The sequence below is a fragment of the Heterodontus francisci genome, chromosome 4 (genome assembly GCF_036365525.1).
Source record: "Heterodontus francisci isolate sHetFra1 chromosome 4, sHetFra1.hap1, whole genome shotgun sequence".
In the NCBI taxonomy this organism is placed as follows: domain Eukaryota; kingdom Metazoa; phylum Chordata; class Chondrichthyes; order Heterodontiformes; family Heterodontidae; genus Heterodontus; species Heterodontus francisci.
This window is the reverse complement of record NC_090374.1, coordinates 111,051,257-111,078,387: the sequence shown is the minus strand read 5'-3', so window position 1 is coordinate 111,078,387 and position 27,131 is coordinate 111,051,257. Positions and strand designations below refer to the sequence as shown.

Sequence of the window (27,131 nt, the reverse complement as noted above, 5' to 3'; positions counted from 1 at the left end):
GGTGCGCCAGACGCGTCTTTGCTCTCGGTGTCCCGGAGCTGTGATACGTTCGCCACGTCGTTACGTGTGGCGCTTTGGGGTTGGGGCACACCAGGCCCATCACAGCTTCCAGTGCCCAGGGGCTGGGATGCTTTATCTTCCATCTCCTTGGAAGGGGCTGTCGTTCCAGCATTCCCCCGTCCAGTGAAGAGGAGTTGTTGCAGTCTGATTCAGAAGATAGCCTCCTCTTGCCACTAGTTTGGGTGGTGGCCTGTTCCGCTTTGGGATGTTTTATCTTTGTGATTTTCCTCTGGACCACTTGCCACTGACCTGTTTGTCCATCTGCTGCCTCCTCCTCCATTGATTCTGTCTGTGGAGGAGGGGTTTCCGGGTGCAGGGTAGGTGCTGGGTCGCTGGTTTCAGCTGCCTCCCCTTCCTTCTCCTTCTCAGGTTGAAGTTCCTCATTGCGGAGAAGGTTGCCGGTCTCCTTTCGAACACCGGACGCCTTCGTCGAACCTTCTCCCGGCCTTTCCTTGGACCTTGCCGCCTGAGCATAACTGAGGCAGCGTTTGGGGCAGGTTTTGTAGAGATGGCCTGCCGCACCACACAAGTTGCAACACTTAGTCTGCTTACAGTCCTTGGTCTGATGGCCTTCCTCCTTACAGTTCTTGCAAACAACCGTGCTGCAGTTGGCCGCCACATGACCAGATTTGCCACAGGTGCGGCAAACTCTGGGCTGCCCAGCGTAGACCAAGAAGCCTCGACTTCCCCTGATAGCGAAGCTGGAGGGAGGGTGGATAATGGCTCCACTGGGATCAACCTTCAAGGTCACCTTGACCTGCCGCTTGCTGGTCCAAATCCCAAAGAGGTCCTTGACATCAGTGCTGCTGCCGGCCACCTCGACGTACCTGGCGAGAAAGGTGAGTACATCCACCACTGGAACATGGGGGTTGTAGAGGTGAATCGTCACCACCCGGTCCCGTTGTGACGGAAGCGTGAAGTGCGGCTCCGCTGTGAGGATCGACAGTGGCGCCCGGTCCCCTTTCTCCTTGAACGCCTTCAGGAACTTGATGCATCCCGCCACGTTCCGGAACGTCACGTCGAAGTATCCACTGCTGGGGAAATCCTGCAGGCAGAAGACGTCCGTCGCTTGAAATCCGCAGCAATCGAAGAGAATTTTCTTGATGAAGAAGGTGCGGGAGTACTTTAAAAGTCTAGTCACTGCTGTGATGTAGGAAACGCAGCAGCCAATTTGCGCACAGCAAACTTCCACACACAGCAAAGTGATGATGATCAGATAATCTGTTTATTTTGATATTGATTGAGGGATTAATACTGGCCAGGCGACTGGGGATAACTCCCCTGCTCTTATTCAAAAGGGCTCAGATTCCTATAGGGAATGCACTCTGGATTTTTTTGGTACTACAAAATATAAAATGTTAAAATAATTCATTCCTTGGCCCATTAAACTCTATTCAACCTAAGCAGATTATGGACTACCTCTGCTGTAAATATTGAAACCACTGGGGATCTCTCAGGTGGTCTAAGAATATCCCAGTTCTTAGTGAATGAGTATTGTAGTCCTAACTGGCTGTTGACTTTTAAAATTGAAGAGGGTAGGAATAGATGGTTATGGATGCACATGTCAGGACCACAGCTCCTTATCTGGGGATTATGATGAGCCCTTTACTTGCTGCATTCCAATTTGTGCTTACTGCTCTGCTCCATTTTTGGGTCATACTTTTCTGGAAAACACAAGTGTATGAAGCGGGACAAATAGAACAAATCATGCATTAAAAAAAGTCAACATATTTAAATAACTACCATATTCTGAAAGAATTGCAGCGGCTAATATGAATAGTATACCTGAACAGGGGAACGGATTGTTATTCTTTTGCTTCCTTGTATTGCATCAATCTGACATACAATGGATCGTTCAACTGTTGATTCCTCATGCGTAACACTATACAGACGACGTCCTAACTTCGTTACTGGAATTTTGTCTGCAGGAGTGTGGCCCTGAGGAGCTGTATGCAATGAAAATGGTTTACTGAACAGGAGCGACATGAAGTGTTCTAGTGATACATGTTACTCATTTCCTGTTTGAACACATTCAATTCCGTAATAGCCCCAGATAACAAATTAGCATTGATTGTAGAAGGCTCTCAGCAGCAAATTGTTATATATAAAGTAAAAAAAAACATATGCACATTATTAGACTTTATTCAGTAGTTTCCCAATATACATTTTGACTTTTGAGAGCTTTTTCATATATTTGTTTTACAAACATGGTAATTTTATTTCTTAGAAGCCTCAAGACAAGTTATCTACCTCAGTACTGTTCCACATTTTTCCAAAGTGTGCTAAACCTGTCAATGTGTCACCTGTCATGTGACACAAGATACGGAGAAAGCAGACTGTGCAAGGAGACCATTGTTTAAGATGTCTGAAAGTTATTACACACATTACAAAAAGCCTCACACCTTCTATTCTGTATATAATCCATTGAATTAGTCTGAGTCCTTTAAACCAATGTAGTAAATATCAGCGAGTCTACTGCCCACGTGCCTTAACAATCAAGTTTGCAGACGTTGGCCCAGAAATTGCAGTAAAACTTACAGTGAGGCTATCAGCACTCTCCGTTATTAAAGAGTAAATTGCACAGAAACTTTTTACAATCGCACATCCAGTTACACGCAAAATCCGGAAGTTGCCTTCCTCCTCCATAAGCTTTGCTGAGAGACTTGTCATTCAAATACTTGGAAGGGCATGAGGTTGGGGTAGTTATGTACTGGATGCACACTAAACATGCCAAAAGTAGTTACTACCTGTCCATTCATGTATTAGTGCATTTTTAATAGCATGCTAAGTTTTAGTTATTGCCAAGCAAACTGTCCGGCACTGAATATTAACTTTTACAGATGCAGAGTCCAATTCCTTGTTATTTTTGTAGACTTTATAAAAAAAAAGTTGTACTTTTCTTTGTCTCTTTTCTCTCTCTTTCAATCCCATTTTGCTTTCTGTACTTGGCATTAACTATTTGAACTTACACTTGGGTTAGACAGCTGCAAAATTCAGTTACATGGCACCTGTATTTTGAGCACTGTGGGTGCACTTGATTCCAAATGGCATCTGTGGCACAATTGCTCACTTCTGGTGAGAGCTGCGCTGAACACCATTTTGGTGAGGGCATGAGCAAACATGCAGGGACTTTGTGCCAGAAGTATGCAGAGTGGGAAGATCATGAAGTCAATCAATATGTAATGCTGATTTAATGACAGTGCTGCCATTTAGGAACTCAATGGGCCAGTAAATGCTCTCTCTAAAACTCGCACAGCTGAACATGCGTTCAGCAACAGGAAAGAATCCCACCCCGAACCATCATCGGCACTACATAAAGGGATCAATGACTTGTAGGTTAGTTGATAACTGATTTCTACGCACTGAAGCTGAGTTTGTGGAAGTGTTTGGTGGTTTGTACTGTTATTTAAAGTTAAAATCTACAAGGAGTGGTGTGGCAGGTGCTGAAGACTTAGTCTTGACTTGCAAGGATTCTGCATAAACTACTTGCTATCAGATATGGGTACAGTAGTTTGCATCCCCTTGGTCTATAGGATGACAGAAAGAATGAGCAAAGGCAACACATACAGAGCAGGGTAAGATACTTTAAAAGGCAGGAGGAGTAGGGCTCTCAGCAGGAGGCCAATTCTGCACAGGGTCTTCAGGGAGCAATTCTCCTACCTCAACCTCAGCGAGGAAGAGTACATCAGACATCCTCATTTCACAAAAGAGGTGCTCACTGGAATTTGACAACTGCTGCATCCACAACTGCAGTCTCAGAGCAAGTGAGGATAACATTGTCAATGGCTGTGAAAATGACTGTGGCCATGAACTTTTATGCATCTGGCTCTTTTCATGTGGAAGCAAGCAATATTTGCAACATCTCCCTGTTCGACATCCAGTGTTGTATATAAAATGACTCTTGTATAGCACCTTTCATGACCACCAAACATCTCAAAGCACTTTACAGCCAATGAATTACTTTTTGAAATGTTGCCACCATTGCAATGTAGGAAACATGGCAGTCAATATGGGAGGCCAATGAGGATCTGTAGGCAAAGACAACTAAATACAACTAAAATTTCATTCTCTTGCCAAAGAGAACCAAACAGACAAGCACGTGGCTTCATGAGGATTGTAGGTTTCCCCTGGTGCAGGGTGCCACTAACTGCAGACACATTACTTTGCAACTGGAAGGGATTTCACTCCCCCAACGTTCAGCTGGTGTGCGACCTTACCCAGTGCATAACGCAGGTCAATGCCTATATCCTGGCAGCAGTCATAATGCTTTCATTCTGCTCACCTGCAATTGAGCCACCACAATGAACCAGAGGGTGGCTACGACAGGACAACGGCTATCTGCTGATTGCGTGGCTCATGATTCCAGAAAGCAACCCACACACATGTAAGCAGCGTGCATATAACAAAAGCCATGCTGTCACACAAAATGTGATTCAGCAGACCACTGGGGTGCTTAAACAACATTTTGGCTTCCTGGAAAGCTTTGGAGAAGCCCTTTAGTACCTGGCAGAGTGTGTGCCAAGTTCTGTTGTGGTCTGCTGCATGCTGCACAACCTCACCATCATGAGGGCACAAACCTTACCACCAGGTATATGGTGACCAGCTGAGGAAGAGGAAGGGAGGAGGAAATCAGCACCTCCCCATTCTGGCTGGACTAACCGTGATCGACTCATCCAATTGATGTACCCGTGAAAGCAACCCCAATTCCCTATTCAACACAAGTCACACACATTACCTTGCCTCTGTTACTGGCCATCTCATCTTCTTTTTGATCACCAAGATAAAATAAAAGCCACCACAAAGCACAAATTTCAAACCAAATTTATAAAACAAACCATCCAGCATTCCATACATTCCCTTAGTGCCTGGCTTCCATGTGCCTTTGTCTGACCTGAATACTCTTGGAATCATAGAATGGTCACAGAAGGAGGCCATTCAGCCTGTTTTTTCTGTGCCAGCTTTCGCAAGAGCAGCTCACCTAGTCCCACTCCCTCACCTTTTACCGATAAGTGCAATTTTTTTTTTCTCTTCAGATAAATATCCAATTCTCTTTTGAAGGCCTTAATCGAATCAGCCTCCACTCATACTCAGGCAATGCATTCCAGATTCTAACCACTCGCTGCATAAAAAGGTTTTTCCTCATGTCGTTGTTAAAGCTCTTCTCACATTCAGAACATACAAAATATTTTTAATCAGAGTGAACAAGTTGATATCTCAGGAGACACTCTGACCGACTGAATCCCTTCCCACTAAAGGCCGGCTACCCAGCCCGAATCCAACAGGACCCGACGACATGTGTCAGGTTGGGATAAGGTCAGGTCACACTTCCAGGTCCGGCATTTGGGCTCGGATCGGGCCGGGCTAGGTCGGACATGCTCTATCACCACCTCAGGTAAGTGGCTCCAATGTTAACGTACTTTTTGGACTTGAAAGGTGATTTTGTTAGTTATTTTAAGCTTGTACAGATAAGCAACAAAGTAAAAAACGGAAGGTAGGTTAACTGATGGTCGGGCCGGGAGCGGGAAAAAAATGGAAGGACTTAGGCCGGGTCCGGCTCGAGGTCGGATGTGATTCTGTCGGGCTCGGGTTGGGTTTCATTTGCAGACCCGAGCTGGCCATTACTTCCCACACACAGAGTAGCGTGCATAGTACAAATGTGATGAATCACCAGCTTAGATGGGTACTTCAATCCCTTCCCACAGTCCTCTGGATCAGGATCCTTCGGCCAAAGGGAACAGTTTCTCCCTTTCTACTCTGTCCAGAATCAAAATGATCTTGGACACTTCTATCAAATCTTGTCTTAATCTTCTCCTCTCCAAGGAGAGCAGGTCCAGCTTCTCCAACCTATTTACATAACTGAAGTTCCTCATCCTTGCAACCATTCTCATCGTTCAATGAAGAGTGCAGGAGGGCATGCCAAGAACAGCACCAGGCATACCTCAAAATGAGGTGTCAACTTGGTGAAACTACAACCCAGGACTACTTACGTGCCAAACAGCGTAAGCAGCATGCAATAGACATTGCTAAGCGATCCCATAACCAACGGATCAGATCTAAGCTCTGCAGTTCTGCCACATCCAGTCATGAATGCTGGTGGACAATTAAACAACTATCTGGAGGAGGTGGCTCCACAAATATCCCCATCCTCAATGATGGGGGAGCCCAGCACATCAGTGCAAAAGACAAGGCTGAAGCATCTGCAACAATCTTCAGCCAGATGTACCAAGTGAATAATCCAACTCTGCCTCCTCCTGAAGTCCCCAGCATCACAGATACCAGTCTTCAACCAATTTGATTCACTCCACGTGATATGAAGAAAGGACTGAAGGCACTGGATACTGCAAAGGCTATGGGCTCTGACAACATTCCCACAACAGTACTGAAGACCTGTGCTCCAGAACCTGTTGCGCCCCTAGCAAAACTGGTCCAGTACAGCTACAACACGGACATCAAACCAGCAATGTGGAAAGATGCACTGCAGCAACACACCAAGGCTCTTTAGACAGTATCTTCCAAACCCATGACCTCTACCACCTAGAAGGCCAAGGGCAGCAGATACATGGGAACACCACCACCTGCAAGTTCCCCTCCAAGCCACCCACCATCCTGACTTGGAACTATATTGCCATTCCTTCACTGTTGCTGGGTCAAAATCCTGGAACTCCCTTCCTAATTGTGAGTGTACCTAACCCACATGGACTGCAACGATTCAAGAAGGCAGCTCACGACCACTTTCTCAAGGGCAATTAGGGATGGGCAATAAATGCTCGCCTAGCCAGCAACGCCCAAATCCCACGAACGAAGAAGAAAAAATGAATCTTTTCTGCACCCTCTCTGATGGCTTAACACACTTCCGAAAATGTGGTGTCCTGAACTGGACACAATACTCCAGTTGAGGCCAAACCAGTGTTTTATACAGCTTATTATAACTTCCTTGTTTTTGTATTCTATGCGCCAAAAAAAAAAATCACAAAAAGTTAGCATGCAGGTATGGCAAGTAATTAGGAAAGCACATGGAACCTTGGCATTTATTGCAAGGGGGATGGAGTGTAGAAGTGGGGAAGTCTTGCTCCAACTGTACGGGGCATTGGTGAGACTGCACCTGGAGTACTGCATATACTTTTGGTCTCCTTACTTAAGGAGGGATATATTTGCATTGGAAGCAGTTCAGAGAAGATTCACTAGGCTGACTCATGGGATGAAGGGGCGGTTTTATGAGGAAAGGCTGAGCAGTTTGGGCCTATACTCATTGCAGTTTAGAAGAATGAGAGGTGGTCTTATGGAAACATATAAAATTCTGAGAGTAGCTTGACAGGGTAGAGGCTAAGATCTTTCCCCTCATGAGCAAAACTAGAAAATGGGAAACACAGTTTCAAGGCCCATAGCCTCCGGAATTTCTTCTCTCAGAGGGTTGTATATCTTTGGAATTCTTGTCCCCAGAGAGCAATATTCAAGGCTGAACTAGACCGCTTTTGACTGACAAGGAAATAAAAGGTTATGAGGGACAGGCAGGAAAGTGGAGTTAAGACCACAATCAGATAACCGTGATCTTATAGAATGGTGAAGCAGGCCGAGGGGCTGAATGGCCTACTCCTGCTCCTATTTCTTATAATCTTACTTTTAAAGCCCAGAATCCCATATGCTTTATTAACGATTTTCTCAACCTGCCCTGAAACCATTTGTGCCAGTTCCCGCTGCTCCTTTTTTGTTTATTCGTTATGGAAGGTGGGTGTCGCTGGCTAGGCCAGCATTTATTGCCCAACCCAAATTGCCCTTCAGAAGGTGGTGGTGAGCTGCTTTCTTGAACTACTGCAGTCCTTGGGGTATAGATACACCAAAAGTACTGTTAAGAAGGGAGTTGATTCAGATGATTGACCCCCTAAGATATGACTCCAACCAGCAGAGAATTTTCTCCCGATTCCCATTGACTTCTGTTTGGCTAGGGCTCCTTGATGCCATACTCGGTCAAATGCTGCCTTGATGTCAAGGGCAGTCACTCTCACCTCACCTCTTGAGTTCAGCTCTTTTTCCACATTTGTACCAAGGCTGTAATGAGGTCAGGAGCTGAGTGGCCCTGGCAGAACCCAAACTGAGCGTCATTGAGCAGGTTATTGCTGAGCAAGCGTTGCTTGATAGCACTGTCAACAACCCCTTCCATCAATTTGCTGATGATCGGGAGTATACTAACATGGCAGTAATTGGCTGGGTTAGATTTGAGCCGTTTCTTGATATCACGTGGAGTGAATTACATTGGCTGAAGACTGGCATCTGTGATGCTGGGCACCTCAAGAGGAGGCCAAGATGGATCATCCACTCAGTACTTCTGGCTGAAGATGGATGCACTGATGTAATTGCACTAGAGAGGATACAGAAGAGATTTACGAGGATGTTGCCAGGACTGGAAAAATGCAGCTATGACGCAATATTGGATAGGTTCAGGTTGTTCTCCTTGGAACAGAGAAGGCTGAGGGGGGAGATCTGATTGAAAATATACAAAATCTTGAGGGGCCTGGATAGAGTGGAGGTGAAGGGTCTATTCACCTTAGCAGAGAGGTCTGTGATGAGGGGACATAGATTTAAAGTGACTGGTAGAAAAATTAGAGGGGAGATGAGGAAAAACCTTTTTACCCAGAGGGTGATGGTAGTCTGGAACTCACTGCCTGAAAGGGTAGTTGAGGTAGAGACACTCAACTCATTCAAAAGGAGTCTGGATATGCACCTCAAGTGCCGTAAGCTGCAGGGCTACGGACCAAATGCTGGAAGGTGGGATTAGAATAGGTGGATTGTTTGTCAGCTGGCACAGACATGATGGGCCAAGTGGCCTCTTTCTGTGCCTTCTGTCCATTGAAGTTGCCCCTCTCTCAATTAATTATTTTTACTCTGGATTTCGCCTTGTTCCTTTCCATAGCTTACCTAAACCTTATGATGCTACAGTCACTGTCCCCTACCCCTATTGACACTTGACCCACCTCATTCCCCAGTACCAAATCCAGAAATGCCTCCTTCCTCGTTAGGCTGGAAACATAATGATTTAGAAAATTCTCCTAAACACATTCTAGAAACTCTTGCCCCTCCCTGCCTTTTATACTACTACTATCCCAGTCTATATTAGGATAATTAAAGTCCCCCATTTTAACTACTCTCTAATTCTTGCACTTCTCTGCAAATACCTTCAAATTTGTTCCTCTATATCTTCCACACTTGTTGGTGTCCTCTTACACAGTGCTACCTCAGTAGCTGCAGAATGACTGGTAGAATGCTGCTGAGTTTCACTGGAGGAGTCTGCAGATGGCCTTACAGGAAAACCTCAACCAGCCTTGGACCTTACAAAATCCAACTGCTGACTGTACCATCTCTGCATGGGTGATAGCAGACTGGGCTGGCTGGCAGACAGGCAACAGCAAAGAAACTGGCAAAGTGGCAGGGATGGGAGGATGAATGCTGTTATACTGAGAGAGGAAAGCAGGTTCGTGCTCCACGGCGCCTCAGCAATCCTAGCATTGTATTGGACAGCAGATTTCAGGGCTGCTGTGACACACCCAAACATTAGGTGACTTCTGCTGGTGCTACAATGGAAGCTGAGACATTAGTCATCAGATGCCCTTGCATGGTTGGGTCTACAAGTCTTTTCATGGAGTTGGCCACCACTTTCACGCTGAATAGGATGGGCTTCAAACATTGCGCAAAACCCTGAGCCATTTTGATGCCAGATTCCTCCATATTTCTTGATTGGACATTGGCCATAGGCTTTCTGGCAGGCCTGCCAATGCACTAAATGTTTCAATGTGGATAGCCTTCACCCTTTCTCTGCAGGATACCCCATCTGGGTCCTCTGCAGAACTCATGAGTGTCTTCACCCTCAGGCAAGTTGGCACCTGTGCTACCCTTGTTCCCCCACCATGGCTACAGGCACCTGTGCCCACTGGGTAAATTGTGCAGCTCCCATCTCTAAGCTATCCTCTAAAGAAAAAGCTGTTTTAGTAATTGAGTGACAACCCAGTGTAGTTGTATTAAGACAGCTGAAAATAGGTGTATCACAGAAAATAAGCATTTTTTGTCAATGTCTAGTCCAGCACCTGTGAGTAACGCGATTTGAAATAACTGAAAATAACTTAAAAAAAATATACAGATCATGTACGAATTACACTGGCGTACAGTTATCAGCTTTAGTAAATGACAAATACTTCAAAGATTTTAAGTGTCCTTATATGTTAAAAAAGCTCATTTTAAGAGCCACCTTGAAGGCCCACAAACAGGCACTATTAAAGGAAACTTGCAACGTTGATTAGTTTGATCTGGAGGTGTGGCGAGTTTTGTGAGCAAGGCCGGCTTCCAGCTAACTTTTTTTTTTAATTAGCGCAATAGATCACGGAACCTATATGTGCTGGATGTAATTCACGTTTAAAATTCCTTGATGTTTTGTCATTGTTCAGCCAATTTCAGGTGAATTGCACTGAAAAACCAGCACAACCTAGCAGAAACTCTCAGCACTGTATCCATGGAAGCACAGGGCAAAAGACATGAACAGCTCTAAATACTGAACAGTGCACCCGCCAGAATCCATTGGAATATTCCCAGTGTTAGTTTCTACCAGATGGGTGAAACTCTAAAAGAAATGGGATTCAAAATGGGAGGAAATCGAAAGCTCATTTCCAGTTTTTTTTTTCTGACATGGAGCTCCAGATCAGAACGTTGTTAGGAGCGAGTTGTATCATTTTTAACATGCAGCACTTCTAAGAAGCATTGTATGTTATGGACATAGCATACAGAGATGACATTTTACCAATAATTGCTGCCTCATTCTATTCCTCAACATGCTTCCTGATTTATGTAATAGATCAGAATTCAATAATTCAAAGAATTCAAAGAAATAGTGATATATCACATGCCATTCTATTCAACATGTAACATGGAACATTCCAGCCTATAAACTATCTTCTCCACCCAGCCTGCACCCTCCTTTCCTTAAACTTCAGGTTATTGCTTGTTATTTTCTGTCATTGGAGCCTGACCTTTTAGTCGATACCTCCTTGTTCTTTAGATACCTACCCAAAACCCATTTACTTGGCTCTCTCAATCCAGGCCTTTAAAATCTCAATCTCTCATTGTTTGTCATTTTGCTTTTTCCCTTTCTCTTTACTACTTTGATATACATGATTTACTGTTAGTGTCACAAGTTAGATTTAGATCATATTCCACAGCTCAATTACATGCTCTTTTATACCACACATTAGAGAAGTACACATAAGTGTTTATAATCAGACATGCATTTTCATTTGAATGAAAACTAAATTAGAGGGTATATTGGAAAATGATTCTGGTTACACATGTGAAGCTCATCATCCCAAGGTGTTCTATTTTCTTAACTTTAATGTTAATATTACTAAATGCACAACATATTTTATAGGGAGATCAAATAGTTTGAAGATTTTCAAGACAACAGTCTTCAATTAAAGCGAGCCACATGACAAAGCTGGTCACTTCACAATTAAAGAAATAATGAACTTGCATTTACCTCAATAGTTTAAAAAAACAGGAAAAGAATGCACTTACTCAGTGAAACATAAAACAATTTGCTGTTCTCATTAGACAGCTTTGATAGTTGTTCCTTTTCATTCTTTGTTCGTTGGTAATCCATATTGAGAAACTCTCCATCTTTAAGTTCGTAAGATATTTTTTGGCGATATTCATCAATGACAGTAAATGAATCACTGGGATAAATTGTAGCAACAAGTCCTAGGGAATTCTTTACCGTAAAAGGTGCTTGGTCTCTCTGAAAAATGTCACTAGTTTGGCCAGCTGCTTCAGCAAATGCCTGGAAAGTGAAGTGCAAGATATAAATCACCATTTGTGTGATAGGTCCAATTCTTAAGGAAATGAAGATGTTTTTTGTACATAAAAGTATCCGGTCATGTATTCCTTTGCATATACTTATAAAGAATGTAGAGATCTTTTTTTTCTTTCTGTAATGCTTTTTTAAAAAAAAAGTAACAGTAAAAACTGTGAAATATTTTCACAAAATAGACTGCCTACCTTCTAGGGTCTTATTTTTTAGCCTAATAAGGAACATAGACCACATACTGCTACAGTGTTTGAGCCTCAGATCACATTAGCTGGGAAATATCACCAAGGGACAAAATGGCAGTCAATGTCTACTGCATTGGAAGAGATTCCACCTAGTGCTTTCATTTAGGTTGTCCTGTGGTCTTTGAAACCAATCCCACTTGGTACAAGCTTTAAAGTGCAGGTCGAAGTTACAAGCGGCCATTATCAAGCTTTGATTACAAAAATTGACATGGCTATTAACTACAATTAAGGCCTAAGAATACTTTATGAAGTGACGGAAATCAATACTGGAATAAAGCCATTTTCATTAACAAAGAGATGTCACTTTTGGAGAAAACTATAAAAATACTGATAAATTTTGAAGAATTCATAAAATAGAATGGTAACAGCACAGAAGGCAGCCATTTGGCCCATTGTGTCCATGCTGGCTCTCTGCAAGAGCAACTCAGCTAGTCCCTATCCTTTCCCCGTAACCCTGCAACTTATTTCTCTTAAGGTGCTTATCCAATTCCCTTTTGAAAACCACAATTGAATCCACTTCCACCACACTCTCAGGCAGTGCATTCCAGATCCTAACCACATGCTGCATGAAAAAGTTTTTCCTCATGATGCCATTGCTTCTTCTGCATTGACCTTAAATCGGTGTCCACTGGTTCTTGACCCTTCTGCCAATGAGGACAGTTTCTCCCTAGCGACTCTATTTAGACCCCTTATGACCTTGAGCACCTCTATCAAATCTCCTCTAAGGAGAATAACCTCAGCTTCTCCAATCTGAAGTAACTGAAGTCCCACAGCCCAGGAACTGTTCTCCTAAATCTTTTCTGCACCCTCTCTAAGCCTTCACATCCTTATTAAAGTCAAGTGTCCAGAATTAGACAATACTCCAGTTCATCATAGCTTCCTTGCTTTTGTACTCTATGCCTCTATTTATAAAACCCAGCATCCCGTTTGCCTTTTTAACCACTTTTTCCAACCTGCTCTGCCACCTTCAACGATCTGTGCACATTTACTCCCAGGTCTCTCTGTTCCTGTATTCCCTTTATAATTGTACCCTTTATTTCATATTGCCTCTCCTCATTTTCTCTCCCAAAGCATATCACTTCACACTTCTCTGGATTAAATTTAATCTGCCACAGGCCCATCCATACCTCCAGCCTGTCTATGTCCTCTTGAAGTCTATCACTCTCCTCGTCACAGTTCACAATACTTCCAAGTTTTCTATCATCTGCAAATTTTTAAACTATGCCCTGTACACCCAAGTCTAGGTCATTCTTCTTAGGCAGTCCTTCAGGATCAAGGATGATTTGCTTCCACTCCGGTTCAATGGGTTCTGAGATGGCTGATAAGTCTAATGCATGATCTGCAGACTCTGCCACGAGGGGCAGGTGGTGCTTGAAAGGTCAGGAAGGTGAGTGATTTGGAGGTTTGTGCGCTCCCTCTGATGCCTCAGTGTCGCCTCCGCATGTTTGCAACAATGTCTCTCAAGGTGTACGATGTCTTCCTGAATGAGCTTTCTCCATGTCCGATGGTCATGAGCCAGGGACTTCCATGAAGCGTCGGGGATGTCTGATCTCTTCCGGGTTGCTTTGAAGACATCTCTAAAGCATTTTCGTCGTCCTCCTGGGAGTCTCCTGCCGTGACCGAGTTCTGGTATCAGGCATGTGAATGACATATCCCGCCCAGCAGATCTGGTTTTGGGTGATTAGCGTCCCAATGCTGGGCAGGTTGGCTTGCAAGAGGACACTGCTGTTGGACCACCTTTCCTGCCACTGGATTTGGGGAATCTTGTGGAGGCACCTCTGGTGATGCTTCTCCAGTGCTAGGTCATTCGTTTATATCATGAAGAGCAGTGGTCCTGGTACGGACCCCGGGGGACCCCACTGTATACCTTCTTTAAGTCAGAAAAACACCTGTTCGCCACTACTCAGTTTCCTATCACTCAGCAAAATTCATAATCATGCTGCCAATGTCCCTCTGAAGAACTATGTATCAAGGTGACTAATTTTAAAGTTTGGTACTACTGGCACAGTGGTGAATTTTGTTATGAAAAATAGCTGAAATACTTGCAGTAGAGCAAACAATTCACCAGACTGGTAAAAATGAACAAAGAAAATTACAGTACAGGAACAGGCCCTTCGGCCCTCCAAGCCTGCGCCGATCCAGATCCTCTATCTAAACATGTCGCCTATTTTCTAAGGGTCTGTATCTCTTTACTTCCTGCCCATTCATGCATCTGTCTAGATACATCTTAAAAGACGCTATCGTGCCCGTGTCTACCACCTCCGCTGGTAACGCGTTCCAGGCACCCACCACCCTCTGCGTAAAGAACTTTCCATGCATATGCCCCCTAAACTTTTCCCCTCTCACTTTGAACTCGTGACCCCTAGTAATTGAATCCCCCACTCTGGGAAAAAGCTTCTTGCTATCCACCCTGTCTATACCTCTCATGATTTTGTACACCTCAATCAGGTCCCCCCTCAACCTCCGTCTTTCTAATGAAAATAATCCTAATCTACTCAACCTCTCTTCATAGCTAGCGCCCTCCATACCAGGCAACATCCTGGTGAACCTCCTCTGCACCCTCTCCAAAGCATCTACATCCTTTTGGTAATGTGGCGACCAGAACTGCACGCAGTATTCCAAATGTGGCCGAACCAAAGTCCTATACAACTGTAACATGACCTGTCAACCCTTGTACTCAATACCACGTCCGATGAAGGAAAGCATGCCGTATGCCTTCTTGACCTGCGTTGCCACCTTCAGGGAACAATGGACCTGAACACCCAAATCTCTCTGTACATCAATTTTCCCCAGGACTTTTCCATTTAGTGAACTAATGCTCCAGGGTAAAATTCACTCTTATATCTGCATAGGAGTTGAAAGGTTCTGTCAGGACATCATAAAATCTCTAAAAGGCAAGTCCTCCACTTCTATGTGATCTTCAACCCAAATGAATATGGCTTAATGCTAGAGGATGAGATTTTCAGAAGAATGATGCCAATTCAGAATCTGACTACCTCTTTACTAATCTCTTAGGTTCTGCCATTACCGCAGAACTGAATTTGCCTTACTAATAAGTCTCTCAGACAGCCATTAACAAAGATCTGACTTTCATTTATTGATATCAAATATGTATAATTACAAAATTTAGATTTAAATCATGAAAATTATACAGAATTTCTTTATAATTTGCAAATGATTACTTTATAAAGTTACAACATGGTAACATGTAAATCCTTCAATTATGTTTTGGTTTTATAAATTCTATATAATTCTTTGATGTCACGAGAGGCTACCTTCTCCACATCAACATTTATATTATCCAGGCATATGCAAACAACAATTCACAAAATATTACAGATACAAAAAAAGTTTACCACTTACAAAACATAATTGTTAAATATTCTTTCAATGCTGATGTTGCTGCTTTTATTTGGGTCAGATTGGTGTCTGACGCATGAAATCCATCACAGTGCTTAAAATTTTCAAAATAAAGCTGCTGGGAAATTGGTACAGATGAAGTTTCTGCTTTCCCAATACGGAGGGACATACCACACTTGCCTAAATTCAGAAAGTCTTGGTGACATCTGCACCACTTTCGTACTGGATAATTACCAACTTAAGAGCAAGTCTAGTCATTTTCCATAAGAGCAAGTCCAATTAACTCCCCGTGATCTTCAATGGCACCAACATTGCAGAGTGCCTACAATCAACATAAGGGTTGCCAGTAACCAGAAACTTAACTGGACCAATAATATCAACACTGCTACAATACCAGGGCAGAGGATGGGCACTCCATGATGAATGGCTCACCTTATGACTTATCGAAGCTTCATCTACATGATTCAATTCAGAAGTGTGACAGAATAGTCACCACTTAGCTGGTTGGGTGCAGATGCAATGCTTAAGAAGCTCAATACCAAGACAGAGTGGTCTGCTTGGTTGATGCCCTGCCACTGGACTTAATATCCACTTCCTCCACCACTGGTGCACTGGAGCTGTAGGAAGTACCATCTACAGGATGCAGCAGCAACTTACCAAGGTATCTCAGACAGCACCTTCCCTCCCTGCAATCTCTACCAAGAGCAACAAGAATGTCTTGGGAATGCCATTACTTCCACGTTTCTCTCATATAACACACCTTTTTGATTTGAACATATATTGTTGTTTCTTCATTGCTGGTGGGTCAATATCCCAGAATTCCCGACTTCATATCATTGTGGAAATAGCATCACTGCAAAGGGCTGAATTCTACCTGGGCTTCGGGACCCCGACATCAGGACCAAATGCAGGTCCTGAGCCCGCACATGCCAGCAGCAGGACTGGCTCAGTGATTTTACTGGAGGTGGCCTCCTAATTGGCCACCTATGGGCCCACCATATAATTAAGGAAGGCAGGAGAGCTCCTGATGCTGATGGCCCAGAGGGTGGGCAGATCTGAAACCTCAGCAGTGCCACCACGTGAGGTGGATGCTGCTAAGGCCGGTAGAAGACATCAAGAGGCCTCAAAATGGAGGTGACCTCAGACTGTTGAGTAGAAATAATAAATTCAGGATGGCCAAGGGCAAAAGGCCCTGCCAATCGGAGGGAAAATCCCACCGGGGGATGGGGGCATTGATCATTGAGGCCTTGGGGACTGCCTTTCAGGCTCCAATGGCCCCTCGGGCTGCTGCGGGAAGGCCACCTCCATGAAGCTGGTGGCCTCCCCATGTGGTGGGGAAGCCACCCCACTGCCAGCAAAGTGCTGGTAGCTTCATGGCCCCTAATGGGGGCCTTAATTATGCAAATCAACTGCCTGCCACTGTGGAGTGGTCAGCTGATCTGCTCCCTGACCCACCTCCTGCCTGCCGCTGGGACTGCTTTCGGGAGTTTTTTAAAAAATTTATTCATGGGATGTGGGCGTCGCAGGCTAGGCCAGCATTTATTGCCCAGGTTGGTCCCCCAACCTGATGGTATTGGTAGTGTGGGGGATATGCTGGGCCATGATGTTTAAGATTGTGGTTGAATACAATTCTGTTGCTGCTGATGGCCCACAGCGTCTCATGTCATGGATGCCCATGTTTCGAGTTACTAGATCTGTTCGAAACCTATCCCATTTATCATGGTGTTAGTGCCACACAACACCATGCTGGGCATTCTCACTGTGAAGGCGTCTTCGTCTCCACAAGGACTGTGCGGTGGTCTCACCTACCAATACTGTCATGCACAGTTGTATCTACAACAGGTAGATTGGTGAGGATGAGGTCAAGTAGGCTTTTCCCTCTTGTTGGTTCCCTCACTACCTGCAGCAGACCCAGTTGAGCAGCTATGTTCCTTAGAACTTGGCCAACTCGGTCAGTAGTGGTGCTACCAAGCCACTCTTGATGATGGACATTGAAGTCCCTCACCCAGAGTACATTCTGTGCCCCTTGCTACCCTTAGTGTTTCTTCCAATTGGTGTTCAACATGGAGAAGCACCGATTCTTCAGCCGAGGGGGTGTGGTAGGTGGTAATCAGCAGGAAGTTTCCTTGCCCATGTTTGACCTGATGCCATGAGAGGTCATGGGGTCCGGAGTCAGTGTTGAGGACTCCCAAAGCAACTTCCTCCCAACTGTATATCACTGTGCTGCCAGCTCTGTGGGAGTCTATCCTGCTGGTGTTACAGGATATACCCAGGGATGGTGATGGTGGTGTCTGGGCCATTGCCTGCAAGGTACAATTCCAGGAGTATGACTATGTATGGCTGTTGCTTGACTAGTCTGTGGGACAGCTGTCCCCATTTTGGCACAAGTCCCCAGATGTTAGTGAGGGCTCATGGTGTTGGAGGTAATATATTAGCATGGATAGAGGATTGGTTAACAGCTAGGAACCAGAGAGTGGGCATAAATGGGGCATTTTCAAGTTGGCAGGCAGTGAATAGCGGGGTGCCGCAAGGATCAGTGCTGGGGCCTCAACTATTTATAATCTCTATTAATGACTTGGATGAAGAGACAGAGAGTAATGTATCTACGTTTGCTGATGCTACAAAGCTCAGTGGAATGGTAAACTGCAGGGAGGATGTAGAGAGGCTGCAAAGAGATATAGTCAGGTTAAGTGAGCGAGCAAGATGGCAAATGGAGTATAATGTAGGGAAGTGTGAAGTTGTTCACTTTGGTCATAAAAATAGAAAAGCAGAATATATATTTTTTTTAAAGTTGTGAAACTGGTAAGTGTTGATGTTCAGAGAGACTTGGGGGTACTCGTACAAGGAATGCAGAAAGTTAACATGAAGGTACTGCAAGCAATTCGGAAGGCAAATGGCATGTTGGCCTTTATCACAAGGGGATTGGAGTACAGGAATAAAGAAGTCTTACTAAAATTGTACAGGGCTTTGGTGAGACCGCACCTGGAATACTGTGTGCAGTTTTGGTCCCCACATTTAAGAAAGGATATATTGCACTGGAAGTGGTGCAGCAAAGATTTACTAAATTGGTCCCTGGGATGAGGGGGTTGTCCTATGATGAGAGGCTGAGTAAATTGGGCCTATATTCTCTGGAGTTTTGAAGAATGAGAGGTGATCTAATTGAGACATACAAGATTCCAAAAGGGCTTGATAAGGTAGAAGCCGAGTGATTGTTTCCGTTGGTCAGGGAATCTAGAACGGGGGGCAGAGTCTCAGGATAAGGGGCCGATCATTCAGGACTCAGATAAGGAGAAATTACTTCACTCAAAAGGTTGTGAATCTTTGGAATTCTCTACCCAGAGGGTTGTGGATGCTCCATCGTTGAATATATTTAAGGCTGGGATAGATAGATTTTTGATCTCGCAGGGAATCCAGGAATATGAGCAGCGGGCAGGAAAGTGGAATTGAAGCCCAAGATCAGCCATGATCGTATTGAATGGTGGAGCAAGCTCAATGGGTCATAAGGTCGACTTCTGCTCCTATTTCTTTGTGTTCTTGTAAGGAGGACTTTGCAGGGTCGACAGGGCTAGGTCAGCTGCTGTCATTTCCCGTGCCTAAGTCGATGCCGGGTGTCCCGTCCGGTTTTATTTCTTTCCTTAAACTTTGTTGCAGTTTGATACAACTGAGTGGCTTGCTGGGCATTTAAGAGTCAACCACATTGCTCTGGGTCTGGCGTCACAAGTAGGCCAGACCAGGTGAGGGCGGCAGATTTCCTTCCCTAAAGGACATTACTGAACCAGATGGGTATTTACAACAATCGACAATGGTTTCATTGTCACCATTAGACTAACTTTTAATTCCATATTTTTTTTAATTGAATTCAAATTTTGCAATCCGCCGCAGTGGGATTTGAACCAATGAACCCAGAGCACTAGCCTAGACCTCTGGATTACTAGTCCAGTGACATTAACACTACGCCACCACTGCTGTCTGGATGCAGCTCCCTGCTATTTTACCAGCCTCCACACCAACCCCCACGCCTCCATTCCTGCCACCCAGGGGCCAATAAAATTCAGGTCAAGATATCAATGGTTCAAGAAGGGGCCCACCTCCTCCTCAGAGCAACAAGGAATGAACTATAAAGACACCCTTGCCATCAGCACAACCTAAATGTAAAGTTTAAAAAAAACTTTTGAATGCTTTTCCAATCAGGACCACATCATCATTTATGGTCCTACAATAAGAGATGATCTTTGCAGAGGAACAATTAGTTCTAAACTTTCTTGGTTAGTCCCTACCATATCAATAAGTTGCACTCCAATATCCAAGCTTTAATATTATCTTGAGCAGAGTGTGAAGAACTGCAATCCCCATTGACAGATTACCTCCTCATTTCCTATTAATGAGACAGACCTGCAAGTTAATCAGCAATGGTGTCCTAGAACATTGCAGATCTGCTTAGCTCAAGTAACACATCATGAAATCTGGCAGATAATTAACTCAGTTTCAATCTTTTGTTGTCAGGCATGTCATTTTGCAGCCTTCCTTGGGGCGGTCAGGAAAAGCGGGCAGTCATTGGTTGGTCAATGACTAATTTTCTTTTGATGACATATGCTGCTCGCTGCTCCCCACTCAGCTATTCACTGGTACCTGCTGTTGGCCTAAGGAGGCCTTAAACTTAAGCTGGTTAGTGTTGCCCATGAACAAATGCCAATCTTCTTGAACCCAAGAGACCAAAAAATGTTTGAAGTCACTGTTTAAGATGACTTTCAGAAAATGCCATGCATGTTGCAGTATTTATCTTTGCTGAGGCATAATTAGTTTTAAACTTTCTTGGCTAGTCTGTCGCATATCAGTGAGTTATGCTCCAATATCCAATTTGATGACCTCTGATCTGTTATAGGTTTAAGTGAAGATCAGGGGGCAAAAATGCCTCAAAACACAATCCCTGTCGTTATGCCGAGATTGCACCCCACCAATGTGATGCCACGCTGGCTTTGCCAGAATTTGTGGGGTCAGTGGGATACCACTTCAGCACAGGAATTAAACTTTAATTGATCTTGAACTCGCATTTAATTGCAGCATGTTGACTTTGCAGCCTTAAACACACTTCTAATTTAACAGAATACTATATTTTATATGTGGTATAAATCTCCTGCTATTATAAAGCAGTGCATGATCTAGCTTAACATATGCAAAGTACTATTGGAGATCGGCTAGCTTTTTTAAAAAACAGATTTCTTACCGTTGCTAAATTGTTAAGCATGGTCAAACCACATTTTGACATTGTAATGTTGAGTTGGTCTTTTGAAGAGATCTGAATAACTGTTTTATATGCAGGGGAATGGATTTTTTCCTCTTCATTTTCTGTTTTTGTCATGGTTTTGACAGCCTTCTTCTTTATCTGAAGTGAAAGAGGTGCTCAGGATGGTTAACAACATATCCACTAAACAATGTAAATACTTATGAAACTTTTACATTGAGGCATTTAAGATGATTAAAGGCATTAATAGGATAGATAGAAACTATTGGTTCTGGTGGGAGAGCCCAGAATAAGGGGGCATAACCTTAAAATTAGAGCTAAGACGTTTAGGAGTGATGTCAGGAAGCACTTCTCACAGGGTTAGTCTATATCTCACCCCCAAAAAGCTGTTGAGGCTAGGCCAATTGAAGATTTCAAAACTCAATGATAGATTTTTGTTACACAAAACAGATTACAGGGTTACAGTTAGATGGGTAAATGGTGTGATATGATATAGATAAATCATGATCGAATAGTCAAACAGGCATGAGAGGCCGACTTGGCCTACCCCTGTTCCTTTGATTTGGATCAACTGGCAATTAGGTTTGTTGCATCACACAGAACAGATAGGTGGAAAGGGTTCTGATTTATCTGTAGAGAACAGAACATGCTAGTCAACTCAAGTTTCACACAAAGCATATTGATCTTTCAAGTTTCACATTCCCCAAAAACAAACTGATCAAAAAACACCAAATCTTATTTCACTAACTCCCAAAAAAAGCTTCATCAAAAAAATCAAACATTCACAATGCTAAAATCTTGTTTTAAAACAAGACCATTCAGCCTCTAATTTGCATCACCATTCAGCCCCATTATGTATCATTGAAAATAACATTTACAACTTCAATAAAGAATTAACAATTTTGTGGGAAAAGTCTCAAAACTTAACCAATTCACTTAACCCATCTTGCAATAGCACCAAAATGTCTAACCTGCATAGGCTTCTTAGAGTTTCAATTCTTTGGTTAGGCCTCGGGTTGGAATTTTTAATAATATCCTGTGCCTCCCATGCTTTTCCCTGTTCATACAGACTATTAATCCTCTCTGTGCAATTTTGGTGGCTTCAATCCTGAATTCAGCCTGTGGTGTTTTTGTACTCTCTGCTGCCTAAAGTTCCAGTCAGTCTTTGGGCTCTGCCCCCAAATCTCAACCTCCCTCTAGCCTCAATCTTTTTCAGTGCTCCCACTCTTGCCTCCTCCCACATGCTCTAGTATCTAGCCTTACCCCTCCTGTTTTCCCAAACTTTGAAGTGCCCCCTGACCCCATAGCCCAGTTCACTCCATTTAAGTTCTTTCAGGCTCTGGCACTCTGATCTCCCACAATACTCTGTCACATGCTTCCAAACTACAGACATCACATTCTAAGTGCTTTCAGAAATCAGTCCCTCCAAATGTTCCCATAATTCACCCTATTGAAGTGCTCCCAGCACCAATTCCATTCTTGCGAGGTCCCAAATATCCCCTTCATCTATTCGCAAGTTTGAGACACCAACTCCTAAATATTCAAAGACTCCAGTCTAGGTACGATCAGAATCCAACTCTTAAGTAGCTCAAGTCTCCTGAGTGCTCCCAGATTTGGCATCCCCAAATTGATCCAGTTTCCTAAACCTCCTTCAAATGATCACAGCACTCAGCTTCTATCCAAAGTCATGCCTGCTTCCAAGCTCTATCCCCTACAAGCACTCAGATGCCCCCCTTTGCCAGCTTCACTTCCACCCCATTATTAGAGATTTCAGCTCTTGTGTTGCTCAGTCGCAGATCTCCCAGATCCCTGCTTCCAGATTTTCAGGACTATGGGAAAGAGCAGTGGAGTGGGACTAATGGTTAGCTCTTTCCAAAAGCAGGCAGAGTTTTGCAAGCACAGGCTGGTTGTGTGGGGCCTGTATCTTGCCCGTTGCAAACAGCGGAAGAGACATGGTTGTTTGATATGATTCGCCAGTCTTTGGACGTACGGCCTATATACCAAGCATCACACTGGCATTGAAATTCAGCCCGTGCTTGCAAAACTCAAAACAGTGTCCAACATTAGATGTGATTCCGCGATTGGACAACATTTGCTAAATAATCCTCAATGTGCTAAGAATTACGCTGACAACCAATTTAAGATTGTTAGTTGGGCTCGCATTTGCACGTACTGGAAGCTACATATATTAATACACAGGGCCCTGTACTTTGCAGACAGAAAGAACATGTACAAATACTGCACCTGTTCCAGCTAAACAAAATAAGCGACAGCAATTCACTGGTTCATTCCTCAGGACAACGCCTTGACCAGAGTCAAGCTGCCTGGTTTAAATTTCAAACACAGCTTGGCAGTTAACTGTCAGTCACAATAAACTGGTGCATTCTCCATGGCAACGTCTCTACCAATCAGAGTCCACTTGCCAACCAATCAGCACTCTCTTCTCATCTAGTATAAATTTGTTGCTTTCCCTGACATTGATATTCTTGCAAATTGTCCTGATGAATGCAAGACGAAAAGCTTTGGCAAAATGTCTCTGTTTTCAGCAATACTCAAGTTATAGATTTGGTTAAAATAAACCCGCCTTTGTATTGTTAGGTTTTCTATGACCCCCTGTTCAGTTATGCTGCCTACCAACCCCAGATGTTCATTTCAAATAGGCATTATTTATGCTGGACCAGCACACCAGAAAATGGTGTGTAGGATACCTTCATCTCCAAATACATATTTAAATAAAGTATTCTACTATTTGAGGTTGGTGTTCCTACCACCAGTGGTACTGATCACCAAAAAAAGGATGGTGTCGGTCAAGGAAGGATTTGGGTGGGAGAGTGCTGGGTGAGGTTATGTGTGGATAGCAGGGCAGTGAATTCAAAGGTGAGCTTGTCGAGTGAATTATGATGTACATCAAAGTTAGTAAGAGTGACTGAGTGAGACTTATAGGGGTATGTGGAAAGGGAGTAGGAATGAGATAAGATGGGAGGTATGGTAGCAGGTGGCATACTGAAACAAGGATAAGATAATGGTGATGTAAATGACCTGGAGATGAACACCATGATACCGCCTTGCCAGTTTGCATGCAACATTCTGGTGAATGAGTGGCGTCATTGATAGAAAAAAAGTCATCAACACTAAATCAAGTTTCAGCAGGCACAGGATGCCATTAGATTCACCCAGGTTGAGACAATGGATAGAGATCCTCTTTTCACAAGGGTGTGTACACTTAATAGGATAATCCACAGCCTAAAGTTAGGTAAACCCTATATGTCAAATAAGAAATATTAACCTCATCAGTTGGAAACTTACATTAGACTTTTAATGGAAATAAATCCTCCAGCAACTTTACAAAAAACTAGCAGCCAAGATGGCCACCGCAATTTGCATCTGAAATACCAGGAGTTTGAACTGGAGGCAAAAATCTAACAAGAAGCCCAGCTAGGACAATGGCTTGCTCTAAGTGATTTGAATTACCTAAAGTGGCTTCATTAGCATAACAGTCAAGGCAATCCTCATATATTGACTGTGAAAGAGCAAACCCCCATCATGTGTAAATTGACATCCTTAGACATGTGGAACCTTGAATTTCATTGGAAGATTCCAGAAAACCTAATGGAACCATGTGACCATCCGTCCCTCTCTGAAGAAACTGGAAGCTGTTATACAGACAAAGAGACAAGCGGTAACTGAGTAGGCAGCAGCAGAGAAGGCTGCTGCTTTCCTTTCTCCCCAGAACACAAAACGTTTGAAAACTGTCTGCGACTGTGAACCCTCCAAGCCTACAGACTGCTACAGTCAAAACCAGGAGAAGACAGCCAACTACAATTCTGCCTTCAAGAGAACTAAGGTGGCTTGAATTAACGAGGGGTAGACTCAGGTACAGGCATGGCTAGTGAGGAAGCGACCCCTAGCTCAGCACCATGTGCTGATGTCTTAAAGTTCTCCCAGTTGATTCCAATATTGAATGAGGGGGATGTGGAAGCACTTTTTGTCACTTTTGAAAAGACAGCTGAGATGGCTGGCTGAGAGCTGGACCCTGTTTTTTTAAATTTGTGTCTGGGATGTGGGCATCTCTGGCCAGGCCAGCATTTATTGCCCATGCCTCATTGCCCTTGAGAAGGTGGTGGTGAGCTGCCTTCTTGAACCACTGCAGTCCATGTGGGGTAGGTACACCGACAGTGCTGTTAGGAAGGAAGTTCCAGGAGTTTGACCCAGCGACAGTGAAAGAATGGCAATATAGTTCCAAGTCAGGATGGTGTGTGGCTTGGAGGGGAACTTGCAGGTGGTGCTGTTCCTAGGCATCTGCTGCCCTTGTCCTTCAAGGTGGTACACGTCGCGGGTTTGGACGGTGCTGTCTAAGGAGCCTTGGTGCATTGCTGCAGTGCAGTAGATGGTACACACTGCTGCCACTGTGAGGGAGTGAATATTTGTGGGTGGGGTGCCAATCAAGCGGGCTGCTCTGTCCTGGATGGTGTCGAGCTTCTTGAGTGTTGTTGGAGCTGCACCCATCCAGACAAGTGGAGAGTATTCCATCACACTCCTGACTTGTGCCTTGTAGATGGTGCACAGGCTTTGGGGAGTCAGGAGCAGAGTTACTCGCCGCAAGATTCCTAGCCTCTGACCTGCTCTTTTAGCCACGTTGTTTATATGGCTACTCCAGTTCAGTTTCTAGTCAATGGTAGCCCCCAGGATGTAGATAATGGGGGATTCAGCGATGGTAATGCCATTGAATGTCAAGGGGAGATGGTTAAATGATCTCTTGTTGGAGATGGGCATTGCCTGGCACTTGTGTGGCACAAATGTTACTTGCCACTTATCAGCCCAAGCCTGGATATTGTCTACACAAGGAGTCGTGAATGATGCTGAACATTGTGCAATCATCAGTGAACATCCCCACTTCTGACCTTATGATTGAAGGAAGGTCATTGATGAAGCAGCTGAAGATGGTTGGGTCCAGGACACTACCCTGAGGAACTCCTGCAGTGATCTCCCAGAGCTGAGATGATTGACCTCCAACAACCACAACCATCTTCCTTTGTGCTAGGTATGACTCCAACCAGCAGAGAGTTTTCTCCTGATTGCCATTCACTCCAGTTTTGCTCGGGCTCCTTGATGCCATACTCGGTCAAATGCTGACTTGATGTCAAGGGCAGTCACTCTCACCTCATCTTACCTCGAGTTCAGCTCTTTTTCCACATTTAGACCAAAGCTGTAATGTGGTCAGGAGCTGAGTGGCGCTGGCAGAACCCAAACCGAGCGTCACTGAGCAGGTTATTGCTAAGCAAATGCTGCTTGATCGTACTGTCGATGATTCCTTCCACCACTTTACTGATGATTGAGAGTAGGCTGATGGGGCGGTAATTAGCAGGTTGGACCTGTCCTGCTTTTTGTGTACAGGACATACCTGGGCAATTTTCCACATTGCTGGGTAGATGCCAGTGTTGTAGCTGTACTGGAACAGCTTGGCATGGCATGTTGTGGAGCACAGGTTTTCAGTACTATTGCCGGAATTTTGACAGGGCCCATAGCCTTTGCAGTATTCAGTGCCTGCAGTCGTTTCTTCATATCATGCGGAGTGAACGGAATTGGCTGAAGACTGGCATCTGTGATGCTGGGGACTTCAGGAGGAGGCCTAGATGGATCATCAACTTGGCACTTCTGGCAAGCAAGCTAACAGGAAAAGCCCATGAGGTTTATTCACTGTTGCCAGATGAAAGTTCATCAAATTATGAGATGACTAAAAATGCTATCCGAGGGGCGTATGAGTTGGTACCGGAAGCATATCACCAGAAATTCTGAACCCTCTGGAAGCAGCCTGACCAGACTTACCTTGAATTTAAAAAAAGAGTTAAGCAGCTTGCTTTTGACTAGTGGCTAAGGACACTTAAGATGCAGCCCACAGATGAAAACCTCAGAGTTGTGATCCTTCTTGAGGAATTTTAAAAATCACTTTGCCTTTCTATTAAAACCCACGCAGAGGAACAAAAGATTCAAAGAGCCAGACAGGCCACAGTTCTGGCTTATGAATTTATCTTTGTGCATAAGTCCTTACCGCAAGGAAAACTCTTCCCTAGTCATCCCCACAAACCCGAAAAGGATAAAAGGTGGGAGGATGATAGGAACCCAAACAGCCCAGGGTGAGAACAGAAAGCTGGACACACAGGGGGCCCACCTCAAGCCAAAAAAAGATGCTGCTGAGAGCAGTAGAGACCCAAAGACCTGTGTATTTCCACTCTAACAAGGCAGGTCACCTTCAAGCTGACTGCTGGAAATTAGGGGGAATACCTGTAGAATTAATCAGGGCACACCAGAACCATGTAGGAGAAGGGGCCCTAATAGAAAGCACAGCAGCTCAGGCTGTGGTCTCAACTGCCGCAGTAGGGCC

At 44.2% G+C, this 27,131-nt stretch overlaps 1 protein-coding gene across 1 annotated transcript in view; it reads right to left on the bottom strand.

The window, feature by feature from the left end:
* vps13a (vacuolar protein sorting 13 homolog A) overlaps positions 1-27,131 on the bottom strand; it is a 609,759-nt gene that overhangs the window by 228,411 nt on the left and 354,217 nt on the right. The window contains exons 43-45 of the mRNA XM_068029994.1: positions 20,732-20,890; positions 11,614-11,875; positions 1,846-2,006 (exon numbers count right to left, since the gene is read on the bottom strand). Coding sequence (XP_067886095.1) covers positions 1,846-2,006; positions 11,614-11,875; positions 20,732-20,890 — 582 coding nt within the window. The remainder of the gene's footprint in view (positions 1-1,845; positions 2,007-11,613; positions 11,876-20,731; positions 20,891-27,131) is intronic.